Consider the following 14,340-nt stretch of genomic DNA (forward strand, 5'->3'; position numbering starts at 1 on the left):
GTTCAAGCGGGTTCACAACAAAACGTGAACGAATGAAAGTTTATTTCAGGCTTACGGAGCACTGAAATACAGGCCTGTCTAAGAGGTTGACGGCACGGATGTCTGACAAGCGTCAGTCTCTCAATACACAGCACCAGAACATATGGTAAGAAAAAAAAAAAAGAAGCAAGGAATACGTCACATGCACTGAATGTTTGCTAAAACGAAGACTACAAGAATAACAAAGGCACTGTTACAAAGCGCGATTGAAGATTTAGAGAGGTCGACTCTAATCACGCAGCTCTGCTCTTCCTGCCTCGTATGATATCACGTACGATTTAATTATTGTCCTGGGACTCCATACTTTGTGGAAAGCGAAAATGCAGTTTGAACATGCCGAGCGTGTTGTTCAAGCCGTGCGCTAACACTTCATTGAAAGTGTTGTCTCTCTTCGAGAAATGTATCGAGCGTTGCAGATCCGCCTCAGTGGACGGTTGTACAATTGGGGAATTGGCGTCCCTGAAAAGATTTTAATGGTGTGCTAGCCAAAGTGCGGTCAGCACATTTTATGAAATCTATTGGCAGCTGGCTATGAAGAAGAACAGAGGTCGTAAAGTGGCAGTTAAAGTATATCTGGGGAGCGTCAGGACCGAAGCTCGAATCCCAAATTGTCCACGCAAGTTTTTTTTCTTCTCTTTTGGTTTTTATTCTTTTTTATTTGCCAGATGTCGTCGTGTTATCTTATAGCTCTGCAGGTAATTTCCCGCCTGGTGTCGCTTTTTTTCCATGAACGAGAGCCACCGACAATAAAGGAAATCCCAGAATCAGAGCACTGTGTGGTTTTATGCCGGTTCAGCCTGTACAATAAAACAGTATACCGAATCCGATGTGACACTGATGCAGGAGTTTTCAGTCTGGAAGCGGATATCTCTCGCCCTCTCGAGCCAGGCAGTGGCAACTATGCAACTATCTATAGCGGCAACTATCCGGCGGAGCAGAATGTTAAACTATTACGCTGTTACCGATTTAAGAAGTTCCAGACACCACCATCATCGAAGTATATTTTGCCTTTCTGCGCTTCAGAAGCAGCAGTGTTCTTTCATGTGCTATTAAAGATTGCTCGTTCGCTGAGTAGGCCTTCTCGGTTCCGCTCTCTATCAAGATATGCCACGCAACAATAGGCGGGCCTTGTGGGCCCTCCCGGCGTCCATCCTTGCATCAAGACAAAAGTTTCCTGAATCACCATGTTTAGCGATCTATGGGGCAATTTATTTTTGACAGGCACTTCAGTATTACTGAGGAAGCCACAACCGCGAGTCACCGCAAGGCGATTGATTAGGCAGGCAGTGGCAGAAACATCATCTGTTTTTCTTTTCTTTTTCTCAAAACTTTGTTCTCGTAATACCGACTTTAAATCGATGTATGCTAGGAATTCGATATAAACTTTGTTTGATAAATGTTCCGGTAAAAATCTGTGGAGCCACAAAACAAGCTCGGCATGAAAACAACTCTAGACGATTAAAAAGGGTGTTTCTTTTACATTTTTTCAATAGTTTACGCATGTGGAATGAAACCGACCTCGCGACATTCCTTTCCTGTAAACTAATACTGTGTCAGCGCTGGTGTATTTTGCGAGATATTAAATGCGTGAAAGTAGTCACCTAATATATTTGATTTTGTTTGTGAATATCTTTGCATTTTACCGACACGCGACCAGTTGACTTGACTAGGAAATAGCTCGTAATAATTAAATTCACATCACTTGTGAATATAAGAGCGTATCATGTATTTTTATTTGAACGTACAAATGACAAAGAAGGAAAAAATACAAAGGCTCCAGTGCCACCCTACTCCCGGCATACAAAACGAAGTTGCTGGGGTTTGGGCACATTCAGCGTCACTAAAGCAGGGTCAAAATCAATTGTTTCCCCTTCCATGGGCAAGATGGTAAACTTCTGAAGGAGCGTTGTCAGGTACAGGAAGACTTCAACCGTCGCCAGGGTCTCCATTCTTCGCCCTGAGGGTCCGAAAAACAAAAAAAAAAAACATTTGAATCGCATTGACGTTCGTGGCAGCTGCCAGACTAAAGCTTCTCATAAAAGAAATTATGTACATCTTTTTTTTCTAGGGAAATAAAATCAAATATAATGCAGTTTGAACAAAACTCTTAGCATTGCTTTACGTATTTTTTTTTCCGCTTTCTTGCTGCCTCCGCTTAATACCACTGATGTTTTTACATGTCCCTAGCGAAAAAACCGTATGAGTCACAATAACCTCGTGCAGATTCCTCATATTAAACTCATACAAATCTCATACAATCTCATATGTTTCTCATACGCTGAATTATATTTGTATGAGATGATATGAGATTTGTACGAGTTTAGTATGAGTTCAGTATGAAAGGTGTGCGTGAGGTTATTGTGGCTCATAGGAGCTTTTCACTAGGGGTTAATGCAAACTAACCTAATACATCAATAGAAAGCACATTTACCCAAATTACTTACCAACAGAGAAAGGAATGAGCTCATCAGGTTTCGATACGAGGCCCGAACCATCTTCTTTCAAGAAGCGGCGTGGATTAAATATGTCAGGCTCATACCAGATTTTGGAATCCATGTGAACAGCCGCAATATTTGGAAGGATCGAACTTCCTTTTGGAATGAAGTTGCCTTTGTATTCTATGTCCGCTGCGGTTCTGAAGAAGAAAAAACAAGAATAAAATTTGCTTATGCACATATGCGCAATGCATACATCCGTTCTCGTGGATGATGATGCGTTAGCTCCTGGAAACGTACATATGATTTCAATTGGCCAAGGGCTACGTTCACGTATTAACATGCATTTTCTTTTAATAAATAAGGTTTTTTCAGCCTCACAGGGCTCCCGGACGCTACAATATATTTCGCTCGATATGGGAAAAGTTAACACGTCCAGAAACTGAAATAGGCAAGGAGGCGAAAAATGAAATTTTACCAAACTCTTTGTTACCGCCCCTCCTCCCTATCCAGCACCCCCCCCCCCCCCCCCCCCTAACTCACAGGAAGTAACAAAAAAGGAAAATGCTTGTTTATTCGATAACGGCGTTCGAAAGAGTGAAGGACATGTAGCGTGCCGAGTCAGTTATCCGAAAGCAAGGGATATGTAGCCGCTGGTCATAATCCATGCCAAGCCAAGACCGCAATCTCAGACGCATATACGAAGTAAGCTTACTCTCTGGGCACACCAAGCGGAGCAACTGTGCGCCATCGATACATCTCCCAGATGGTTGCCACGGTGAAGGGCATCTTCTTGTGGTCTTCCCAACAAGGCTGTCGCTCCCTCCCTATGACGCTGTCAATCTCCTCCTGTATAGCACGCTGCACGGAGTCCACCTTGTCGGCGCAATTGAGAAGGTGCCAGTTGATAGTTAGCACGACAGTGTTGGATCCCGCTCCGAAGAAATTCAAGACATTTCCAACCAAATTTCCCACCGTAATAAATATAAATGCGATCAAGATTTATCCGAACGAGGGAAAACTCAGTGCACCTCAAACCGCACCGCATAACACTGTTTGCTTCCACTGAAGGGCTCAGCTCAAAGTCGAGAATAAGGTTGAGGAGACATTGTCAGGTCTACATAGGAAACCTTCAGAAAAAAAAGTTAAGAGGGCAGAGATACGAAGAATTATAGAATGTAACAAACCGTATATATATATATATATATATATATATATATATATATATATATATATATATATATATATATATATATATATATATATATATATATATATATATATATATATATATATATATATATATATATATATATATATATATATAAGCAGATCAATTAAGGAGAAATGAGGATGCTCGTTATAATACATGAAGGAAAGAAGCCAACAGTCGGCGAGGCCAAGGAAAGCGTTGGGGATGGTACTTTTGTCTTTTTTTTTATTTTTTATTTTTTTTTTTTAATGTTTGCTGTTAAAAAAAAAAAAAGACAAAAGTACCATCCCCAACGCTTTCCTTGGCCTCGCCGACTGTTGGCTTCTTTCCTTCATATATATATATATATATATATATATATATATATATATATATATATATATATATATATATATATATATATATATATATATATATATATATATATATATATATATATATATATATATATATTGTCAGGTCTACGTAGGAAACCTTCAAGAAAAAAAAGTTAAGAGGGCAGAGATACGAAGAATTATAGAATGTAACAAACCCCGTATATATATATATATATATATATATATATATATATATATATATATATGTGGTTTGTTACATTCTATAATTCTTCGTATCTCTGCCCTCGTAACTTTTTTTTCTGAAAGGTTTCCTACGTAGACCTGACAATGTCTCCTCAACCTTATTCTCTACTTTGAACTGTATATATATATATATAAACAAGCTTGCATTCAACAGAGCTGCAACACTTAATATGCTTCTTGGTTCTGTTCATCCTCTAGTACGCCGAGAGGAGCGCATGTAATTACAAAATCCCTCATGTTAACATGGAAACATGAAAAAAGGTGCGGATGGCTTTTAATGTTTAAAAAAAGGTCGAAATGATAAGTGGAGCGCTGGCTAGATGGTATAAAATAATGGGTATGTCTTAGTGATGCAGAACTATTGGTAAATTGACTATGGATAGTATCGATAGTTTTTTGAAACTATCGATAGTGTAAAAAGCTATCGATAGTAATACTATTGTTAATCTATCGATAAACTATCGATAGCGCTATCGATAGTGCAATCGATAGTACTATCGATAGTTCCGTCGATAGTACTATCCTATCGCTTGTCGCTATCGACAGTGCTGTCAATAATTATGCAGTTTTTAGGCAGCGATATTGCCCAAATATTTTCTATAACCTACTATCAGCAGTAGTCATTTCATGTCGTGTATGATCAAGGTTTCGCGAATTAAATAAATAATTTATTTTCGCAATTAAACTGCCGGATTAGGTCCATCAATAAATTTATACTCAAAGTTAACCTGTTAAACCAACCAACAAATTTGGCATTGATGTTTTTATTCTTAAATCACAAAACGTAAATACAAATTTGAAGCAGCGCAGTTCCGCATACTTTTACGGCTTCCTCTCCGCTATGAATGAACACTTCAACAGTTGTCGTTTGTCAGCCAAGTATTCTGGTGTCAAGCATGTCAACTTTCTTGTCCTTCATCCCGCTCCTCCTTTCTGAAATTACTTGTCCAGCCGCTGAGAATACGCGTTCTGCCGGTACCAACGAGTAGCATGCGTTAGAGTGCCGCCAGCCTCATCCAGCGAAAAAATCAATCGAACTGCATTCTGAATATCATCACTTATTTTTGTGGAATCTTAATTTTGAGCCACCTCAGAACAACACAGGCTAAAATGTCGACTGAGAAACTAGAATCGGTTTTTAACAATGCTGTTCTTACGAGTTCAGAAGTGTTGGCAATTATTAGACTACCATAATCGACATAGACGTGGAACGTTCTGTACAAGCTTACCTGGCACAACCGGCTCTTGCTACTGTTTTGAAAGCAACAACTATACTGCAGAGAGCAAGGATCTCGGCAATAAATGTTTTTCATAATCGGCAAGCATACCCGCTGAATGGTTAATTTCAAAAGATTTCGGCTCAGAAACAGACACGCCAAATGGCGCGTCTCGGGTCGTTGCTGCCAGCACAACTAGGAAATTTGTGACACGAAACAGTATCCAGTAACTCTATCTAGGGTGCAGATGTGTTGAAAAAGAGATAAACAAAATGACGTCACCAGAGCCGCGAAAATTAGACCACGCGGCTGGCGCGGCTGGCACTGCACCGTGCTTCGCTAGCAGGATTGTCAATTTTGTCATCGGCGCGGTCGTAACCGCAGCGTCGAGCGTTGTTGTCGGCCGCTCCGGAATCATGTCACTAGTGCTAATGGTTTTTTAGCTCGACTGCACATCTGCAGATATCGGTGATGCGTAGGCTGCGATAATGGAGAGTCATGTCATATTTACCGCCTACATCATACCATGTGCTCAGGGAACCAAGTTTCGCTGCAATGAGTTCGCACGGTTATTTTATTCTACCGATAGCACTACGCAGATTACTACCAATAGTACTATCGATAGCGCTATCGATAGACCATCGAAATTGCCATCGATAGTACTATCGATAGTGCCATCGATAGTACCATCGATTGTACTATCGATAGTTTTTTTTTTTTTTTTAACATCGATAGATCGATAGTGTCCCAACTATCGATAGTATCGATAGTACTATCGATAGTTCTGCTTCACTAGATGTCTCCGAGGTTGCTGCAAATGTTGACACTTCCCTAAAAATATACAAACAAATTGTCCCTTCACCTACAGCTGTGGCTGAGTAGATATGGTATTCAACAGCTAAGCATTAGGTTGGCGAGGTGGAAGCTTTTACATGATATCCACCCTTCAATGGCGGATAATTGAAACAGTGCCGTTTCCTGTACTGCGCTCAGTGCTTGATAGTTGACTTCGCGTCGTGAATATATTTATGCCGAAGCGCTCGGCACTACAACAGTGTACGTGGGTCAAGTACAACATCACAGATAGTTTCATGTTACCAATTCACTAAAAAACCTGCCCAGCCAGTATACAAACGAAAGCGGCGAAAATTAATTCAGATATACTGTATTGGAGCTAGTTTTACAAACAGCAGTGGTACTCACTATTGAAGAAAGCGTCGGGGTTGCTTTCATGCTCTCGCATCTTTTTGATATAGCCATCAATGAAATCTCTGTTGCTGCTTTCCTCAAGCGTATCTTCATGCAACTTGATTTGTTCACTGTAAGTGAAGAAAGACGTCCCATATATACAGTGATTGGCTTGTGCCGTACTGTGCTCACGTACCGTAAAAGGAAGTATACAATATGTCTGAACTAATTCGGTACAAAAAGTTTTAAAACAACTAGCACTACAGTTACCCCTGTGCCAGACGAGATTTAGCTATAGCTAAGGCGGTATTTTCTTTTCCAGATATAATGAGGTTAATAATCTTAGAGCACCCTGTGCATAGTAAAAGCTACAGAAACCACTCTTCTAATTTTTTATGCCTACTAGCTCTTTGTGTTGAACTTCTATCCCAGCTTTTGATTGTCATGAGAAAAATAAGCCTTGTGGTCATAGATATGGTCGTGGAATTGCTGGAGGTGCTAAAGCAATATCTTCATCTCAGGGACCAACTCTATATACATGGGCTTCAGTAGCTCTTCACAAAAGTGAAGAAGTTAGGACGGACAGGAGCTGCACAGCCGCACCAGTCATCACTGAGTTCGAAGTACTCAGAGTGATGGTTGCGCGCTTTCCGGCGACATCATTGATAGCAGGGTAACTCTGCAGTGTATGAGGCCGCGTTACCCACTGATAAACAAACGCGTTTAAAACCCTGTATTTAAAGAAATTTCACAATTTTGCGCAAATCTGTACTAGCTTCTAAAAATCGGAATGCCCAAAGTTGCGTTTGACTTAAGTACATTAGTTGCATACTTACGATACGAACTGAAAAATGTCTCCAAAAATTCCATTTATTTTGCTGATGTTAGTGAATGGAAGCAGTTCAGCGGCGTTGAAAGCCCATCTGGGTAGGAACGTGAAAAGTAGTCCAGATGCAAGGATCTTCAACACCTTTCCGAGCGTTTCGTCGAGAAAAATGCGCCTGTGGTCATCGAACGGGTAGCGGCTGCCGAACACGAGGGCTGTTATATTGTTGGACATGCTCGGCACCAGATACTTCCTGAGGTTCACCGGTGAGCCACGTAAGTCCACTAACTTGTCTTTAAGGTACCGGACCTCTTCCTGAAATGTGGAAAGAATATGAAGCAGGAGAAAGTAAGTTTCGTTAAAGGAAAATTATTAGGAACACTTAAGCCTTGCCTTTAAGTGTATGACGCGATAGCATAGGCTACCAGCCGAAATATAAGGCCCAGTTTTTCTCATCTATATAAACGTGGCCGCGTGGCCTATGGGTAACGTGTCTAGCTTAGAATGCATTGGTCCTGCCAGGTTGTTCTGATCTCACTTTGCCATATCAAAGAAGAGACCCGAGATGGCAGCTCCTGCCAAACCTAACTTCAGGTAGCCCAAAGGTTTAAATCAATACGTAGCCGCGTAAGCCGCCAGCTTCCAAATGCCAGCCCCATGTTCGTATTTTTTTTTTTTTGCTCACAACGCCGACGTCTTTTCTGGTGAACATTTCGTTAAATGAACCGATTTAATGCAAATCGCTCAGTCCGCATGACGTTAAAAGACGAGTATAATTGAGTCTAGATTAATTTGAAAGAAAGTCTTCTCGTTACAAGCGCGGCAGCAGCTTTTAGAACATTCTAGAACCTGTAGGAACAAAAATACAAAAAGCAGGAAAAACGGGAAAAACGGGCACTAGCACGAACAATACGAATATGAAATTACAGGGATTGTTTTCCTATGACAGCAACCTTCTGAAACATGAACTCCATTGCTTACTTTTATGTGCTCTTCCAAAGAGTGTCTTCCGAAGCCCAAGTCCCGAAGCACGTGAAGGCAGAACCTGCGGTTTTCTTGCCAGACGTCGCCATTCAACGCCGCAACGCCTGCACGTCCAAGCCTTAGATCACACCACTAAAAAAAAACTTTGGGTGGATGCGCAAGGTAAGCAGCGCCTTTAACACCTTTTTTCATACCGCGAATACTGTTTTGATTTTGTCTAACTTGGTTTCGAGTGAAAGAAAGGCGCAGTATCTCACTTCTTAGTGGACACCCACACTTGTCAGGGGTGCATATATCGTCGGTTCGAACTCATATCGCAAACTAGCCTCCAACTTAACCGGAGCATGGATGCTAAATGGAACGTGAAGTTGCACGACACCACCGACGCTGCATGAAGGGCATTGCGTCACAGTTTTGATACCAAATCACGTCCATATTTTCTTTGATGCCGTTTTTCTCAGTTTGGGTGGCGGCCACGGGGACAGTTTTCGGTCGAACGAGCTCTATACGTCTCACGTAAAAAAAAAAAAAAAAAAAAAAAAATATGGAGACTGGCCTTTCGGGATCGTGCGCCTGTGCTTGCTTTTTTTCTGCCCTTGTTTACGCTTTCGGAAGCGCGTTCGGGTGCTTCAAGAGAGTGTTCACATCCGCCTGCTAAAGGGGGAAACTCCATGAGATGATTCGAAATTATAGTGAAAGGCTTGACTCCAAATGCCCGAACCCCCTTCGAAGTGCTGCCGTCAGTAGGTGTTTAAGTGTATTAATGTGTGGAAACATGGCGCCATCCTTGACGAGAACGTCGAAGCCTTAGAGAGAGGAGAAATCATCACTTTTTAGATGCTCTAATGTTCACTTTTCGGCTCTCGGATGAAGAGAAATTCGTGCCATGTCGACGGCAAATCGGAGCCCGGCGGATGAGGGCAATGGATGCCTGGATGTTGGTTCTAAGTTTTGCCTCCACCTCACCTCACGGTAGCCGTCAAATGGAGCTAGAATTATTTCAGACTTAATATAAGCGTTCGCCAATTGCCTATACGCGCCTGCGCGCACTTAATATCCCGGTGCAGTTGTCCTCTGCAAGGCCGTTCCAGATAATAAACCAGACTCTTTGAGCCCCTCTGCCCCCTCCCCCGCACCTCAGCGCCCTATCACCTACAGTTCTTTCTGCATGACGCTGAGGATAGATTACAAAAAACGATGTGATACCGCGTTCTCTTCGCAGAGAACAGTGGGAAGTGATAAGCGACATAAAGCGATTAGAAATCCTCTTTCTCTTTCACGTGTATCACGTAGCATCAAGAATAATTACTCGGGTGCCAATGATATGCAGGAAGCTGTAAAACATGCGTAAAAAAGGAGCTCGTCGCACTGAAGAAAAATAGAAACAAATAAAATAAAACTCTGGCACGATCGTAGCATATAATCGTCGGGTAGTGTATCAGATTCCATTCATTTCCAGCGCTACCACTTGGTGTGTATTTGCTTCTTAATGGCAGTTTTCTATAAGGAAAAGTGACAGCGTGTCAACAACAAGTCCAATGGAAACAGTTATTTGGTATTTTACTTGCAGCAGCGATTCACAAGACGCTTGTAGGAAACGGTTCATTGCGCGCACGTGGGTTTACAGGCACGTTTCGCCGCAGTGGTCAGTGACACAGCACTTGCAGACTAGTCGGTAGAGGCTCGCGCATTCATGCTTTAAAAGTTAGAAGAGTGTACCTAGATTTCTCAGATATTTTGTACCTAGCTAGGTATTAACGTAAAGTAGTCATTCTGTCGCATTGAGATACATGCTCCGAAGTATCTGTGGTGCCTTACTGCGGTCTAACATTAAACAAGCCCCTTTCCGTCACCTTCACATATACCCCAACGAAGTGCCCACAGGAATTATATACATGAGGTTTTATGGCGTATAAACAACTGTGGCTATGATGCGCCAGTAATACGGATTAATCGTAATTTTATAGCGCGTTTATTCTGCAACTACCAGTTTAGAAAGCAATACGCCTGCTCTATAGGGCACCATTTTGATTCTCAAACATGTCGATGGAACATATCATGCTAATAGTTGGCAAGCTTGAGTGGTCATTTGTTTCAAATTTCTGCACTGATTTGCAATCCCATCCTGCGCTGGCGAGTACTACAATAAAGGGCTTTGAACAGTTCTTTCCGAAGCTTCCCGGTCGTTAATTGTCTCTTTTTATCTATACAGCTTTCCTCGTAACATCTCGCGAACTTGCGGTTGCCTGCCGAACTAAGAACAGTCCTTAACATGTGTCCGGCCACTCCCAGGTCATCATACTGCCTCTTCCAAGTGCAACTTTATTTAAATTTGTAGCTGTGTGTTTTCGTGACATCCCGTTTTTCGTAGTGCACGAAGGAAAGAGTCACAGATGACTTTCCGTTACCAGTGATGCTGCCCAACAGCAATGCTTTACTAGAGAGCAAGGATGATATGGAAAACCATTCGTCAAGTTTTGAGGGTCTCTTGAATGCTTCTACCCTAAGGAGTTGACATGGCATTAGCAATGATAAAGTTTACGCTGTAAGGAGCGGGAAACGCTTGGGGTGTTTATTCTATGAAGGCAAGAGAATATAAACCAAATGCCAAACCATACTCTTCTGCATACGGCTATATATGTTGGTATTGAAAGTGCTAGTGCATATGCGTAACCATGTCATCTCCGCCGTCAGTGTTACTACACCTGTTGTGGACGCCAGAGTAAAGTCAAGTTCACACGCGGGTGTTACAAACGTGGCTTAGCAAATAAGCATGATACTCACCGTTCACATTAAAACGACCAAGAATGAAATTTTCCGTGCGGTACAAAACTTCTTTTCTTGTCAACACTTCCTTGATGGATTCGAAGTCGTTAAGAACAACAATATTTTTTCCTCCTACTTTGAACCTAGACAATAAAGCAAAACATTGGGGTGAATATCAGAGCACAAATTTGACTTTATTGCGAAGAACAAGTCCAACAGTAATCCGTCAAAATTTGTTTCTGCTTCCTGTAGAATTGTCTTCGCGACGTTTTTATTCAGTTTTCGGTCACCGTCAAAAAAAAAAAAAAGAAAAAAACTGCTGCTGTAATACCCTAGATATTGTTCGAAATACCTTGATTTTATAACTTGAAAGTTTTACATTTTAGAGTTTGGGGATTCCACGAAGCCAACTGCCAATTGTTACCTAAGACAACTGAAACCGGCGTCTTAATAAATTTAAGTTTTCTGCTTGAGTAATCCGCCTCACCATCTTTCATTGTCGCACGGCCGTATACAATAGGGAACGCAAAAGAACTATTTTCATAGATATATTCAGGAAGTACTCAATTTGTTTTCTTTGGTGGTGCTAAGGAGGTTTTTTTTTTTTTTTCGTGCTCTTGTGGTTGCATTTATTTCATGGACTAAGCATAAATATTAGGTGTCGTGCTCTTTAGTTGGCAACACATTCGGAAGGGTTATTTATACCCTGCTGAAATTCAACGCACCTGATGACCGGTCCATACTTTTTTGAGTACTCCATGCATGCGTTGTGGTTAGAAATTTTAGACAGAAGCGGCAAGTGACCGACGAAAGGTAGAGCTGGTGGTCCAGGCGGCAGTGTTTTCCCATTGGGAATTTTCGGTTTCTTCAGCTGGCATGCAATAAGGTAGTACAGCAAGATGGACAGGACTACGGAAAACGAAAGATAAACCCAGTTCACCGAAGCCACCTGTAAAGCAAGCGACCCACTGTCTTTAACATACTTATATATAAGGATTAAAAGATTAGGGGAAGGGGGGGGGGGGGGGGGGGGGGGGGGGGGGGGGGGGGGGGGGGGGAGGGGGTCGCGAAACCTCGAATGGCTTCTGTATACCAGCTCCCCTTTAAGATACTCGTGCACGTACATGCATGCATATTGCTGTCAATTTAATCATCTCTTTTAATTTTTGCATTCATTATTTCACACATAGTCATTAACATACATTTGTTGGCTATTGCATGATATGAAGGACCGCCCGACGTTTATATAAAGCCTGGTTTGACCAAGCCGCACTAAGTGCCTCCGTGGCATAGGGGCAGAGTGCCTAGCTTGGGGTCCATGGGTCCTGATTGTTTGGATTCTGATTTTGTCCTCCAGCCTCTAAGCTGAGCCCCATTTGTCAACGCTCACAAACTAGGCCATGTCACGGGGCCTAGTGACGTCACACAACCAGACGACCAGTCATTATACAGCCATGTCACCTCGCAGTGACCGACATTCCCATAATTCTTGTTCAGAACGTGGAAATCGACGACGCTGGATTTTCTGGAGAAGGGGGATTATACCTATCGCGTTAAAACTTACGATAAATCACCCGTTAAACAATCTTCAAACGCATTAATACTGCGGAGCTCTACACATATTAATTAGGGGCCCTTGTTTGGTACACTATATGCAAAGTCTATGTCAAAAATTCAGAGCACAGGAGTCCGCTTCTAATCCGTCTAGTTATTGCTCCTTTAGTATGCGTGGACGTCGTACCCTTTAGAGATAATAAGACAAAACGTTTTGGAACACTCCAGGGCATTGCATTACGAGCCATATGATGTGGTTTAGAAGCAAACACTGTACATCTGTTAAACACACCACGACAAAGTGCAACAATATAATTTATATTGCGATGCTCTACTGGACGTTGCGCTGCGCTTTAGTACAATCCTTTGGGGAAGTTGATTTTCTGCATTTTAACGGTCTTGATTGGCTTTTTCATCGAGATCAAGGGATGGGGGAGCTTTTTAAGTGGTGGCCACGTTGCCTGCTGGCTGCAGCACAAAAACAGGTTCGCATACCCAAATCGCCTGCACATATAAAACATTGTTTTTATATACAAGCGGTATCTTGAACTGGGTAGAGAATATCTTGCGTGGCAAATTCGCCAACATTCGAAAATGTGCTTCGCAATTTCGCTTTGAATTCTCGCATGCATATATATATATATATATATATATATATATATATATATATATATATATATATATATATATATATATATAACACTGGACCCGAATACCAGCACGTAACAATATTGTTGATATCTTGCGATGCACAACTTAAGCCCATACAACATATTCTTCACCAAATAAAAATTTTCTGAGCCATTTGAACTGTTATGACGAACGAAATCAAGCTGTTTATAAAAACCAAAATCACCTGTGCAAAATCTCTGAGCAGAGAGAGGAAGGTTAGTGCAACTACCACTTAAATACCTTGCTGCGGTTCTTATGCTTAATTAGCGGAATCTATGGTAATTAAAGTTTTTAACGATATGCTTAGCTGCTTCGACGCACCTCGCATATTGCAAGAATATTGCAAGGATATTTCAACGACCCTAATGAAATTGTTTTGAATGGATTCAATTCCGACATTGGCTTTTCCTTGTTAAATAAACTTAACAGAGTGCATATGTTTAAAATATCAATATTTTCACCAATCTTTTTTGTAGCGGTGAATAAGTGTTTAAGGCACTCGGCTTACGACTCGAAGTGCGCAGGCTTGATCCCAGCCTCGAGGCTGCAATAGCATAGTACAGCACACGGGCACCTTGTATTTTATTTTTTGGTGGATGTGAAAAGAAAGACGTCCGTGTTATCCGCTACGCAAGTGCACTTTTGAGAGGTAAGCTATACGGAGCACGGACGAGACTTCCCCTCTTTTTCAAGCATCCACATTTGACGCTCTACACAGTGCATGACATCACAGGAAAAGGAAGATACACTGCATTTTACCTGAAAGAATGGCCCGATGGTTTCAGCGGTCTCCATGACGCTTTGCCGGCAGTTTGGTTGGTGAGAGGAAGTGCACAGGTACTCAGAGCACTCAGCGCTCGCTTTT

General features: G+C 41.7%; 1 protein-coding gene across 1 annotated transcript; it reads right to left on the reverse strand.

Moving 5' to 3' along the window:
- Positions 1 to 1,759: 1,759 nt before the first annotated feature.
- LOC146191234 (cytochrome P450 2A9-like) lies at positions 1,760 to 14,340 on the reverse strand. The gene is made up of 9 exons (XM_084599896.1): positions 14,235 to 14,340; positions 11,975 to 12,198; positions 11,268 to 11,392; positions 8,481 to 8,587; positions 7,510 to 7,814; positions 6,691 to 6,804; positions 3,190 to 3,450; positions 2,484 to 2,674; positions 1,760 to 1,996 (listed from the first exon to the last, which is right to left on the reverse strand). The coding sequence occupies exons 1-9, from the start codon at positions 14,268 to 14,270 to the stop codon at positions 1,827 to 1,829; spliced, it is 1,533 nt and encodes a 510-aa protein (XP_084456022.1). The 5' UTR covers positions 14,271 to 14,340; the 3' UTR covers positions 1,760 to 1,826.

This window comes from Amblyomma maculatum, chromosome 4 (assembly GCF_055883805.1).
Source record: "Amblyomma maculatum isolate TAMU_Amacu chromosome 4, ASM5588380v1, whole genome shotgun sequence".
In the NCBI taxonomy this organism is placed as follows: Eukaryota; Metazoa; Arthropoda; class Arachnida; order Ixodida; family Ixodidae; genus Amblyomma; species Amblyomma maculatum.

What these genes read in the sequence shown, in the direction of transcription:
- LOC146191234 (XM_084599896.1), bottom strand. Translation starts at nt 14,270, where the DNA reads ATGGAGACCGCTGAAACCATCGGGCCATTCTTTCAG. An exon ending in AAGTATGGACCGGTCATCAG is followed by an intron (nt 11,393 to 11,974) that starts GTGCGTTGAATT and finishes TTTATTGTCTAG; the next exon opens with GTTCAAAGTAGGAGGAAAAA. An exon ending in TGGTCGTTTTAATGTGAACG is followed by an intron (nt 8,588 to 11,267) that starts GTGAGTATCATG and finishes TTGGACGTGCAG; the next exon opens with GCGTTGCGGCGTTGAATGGC.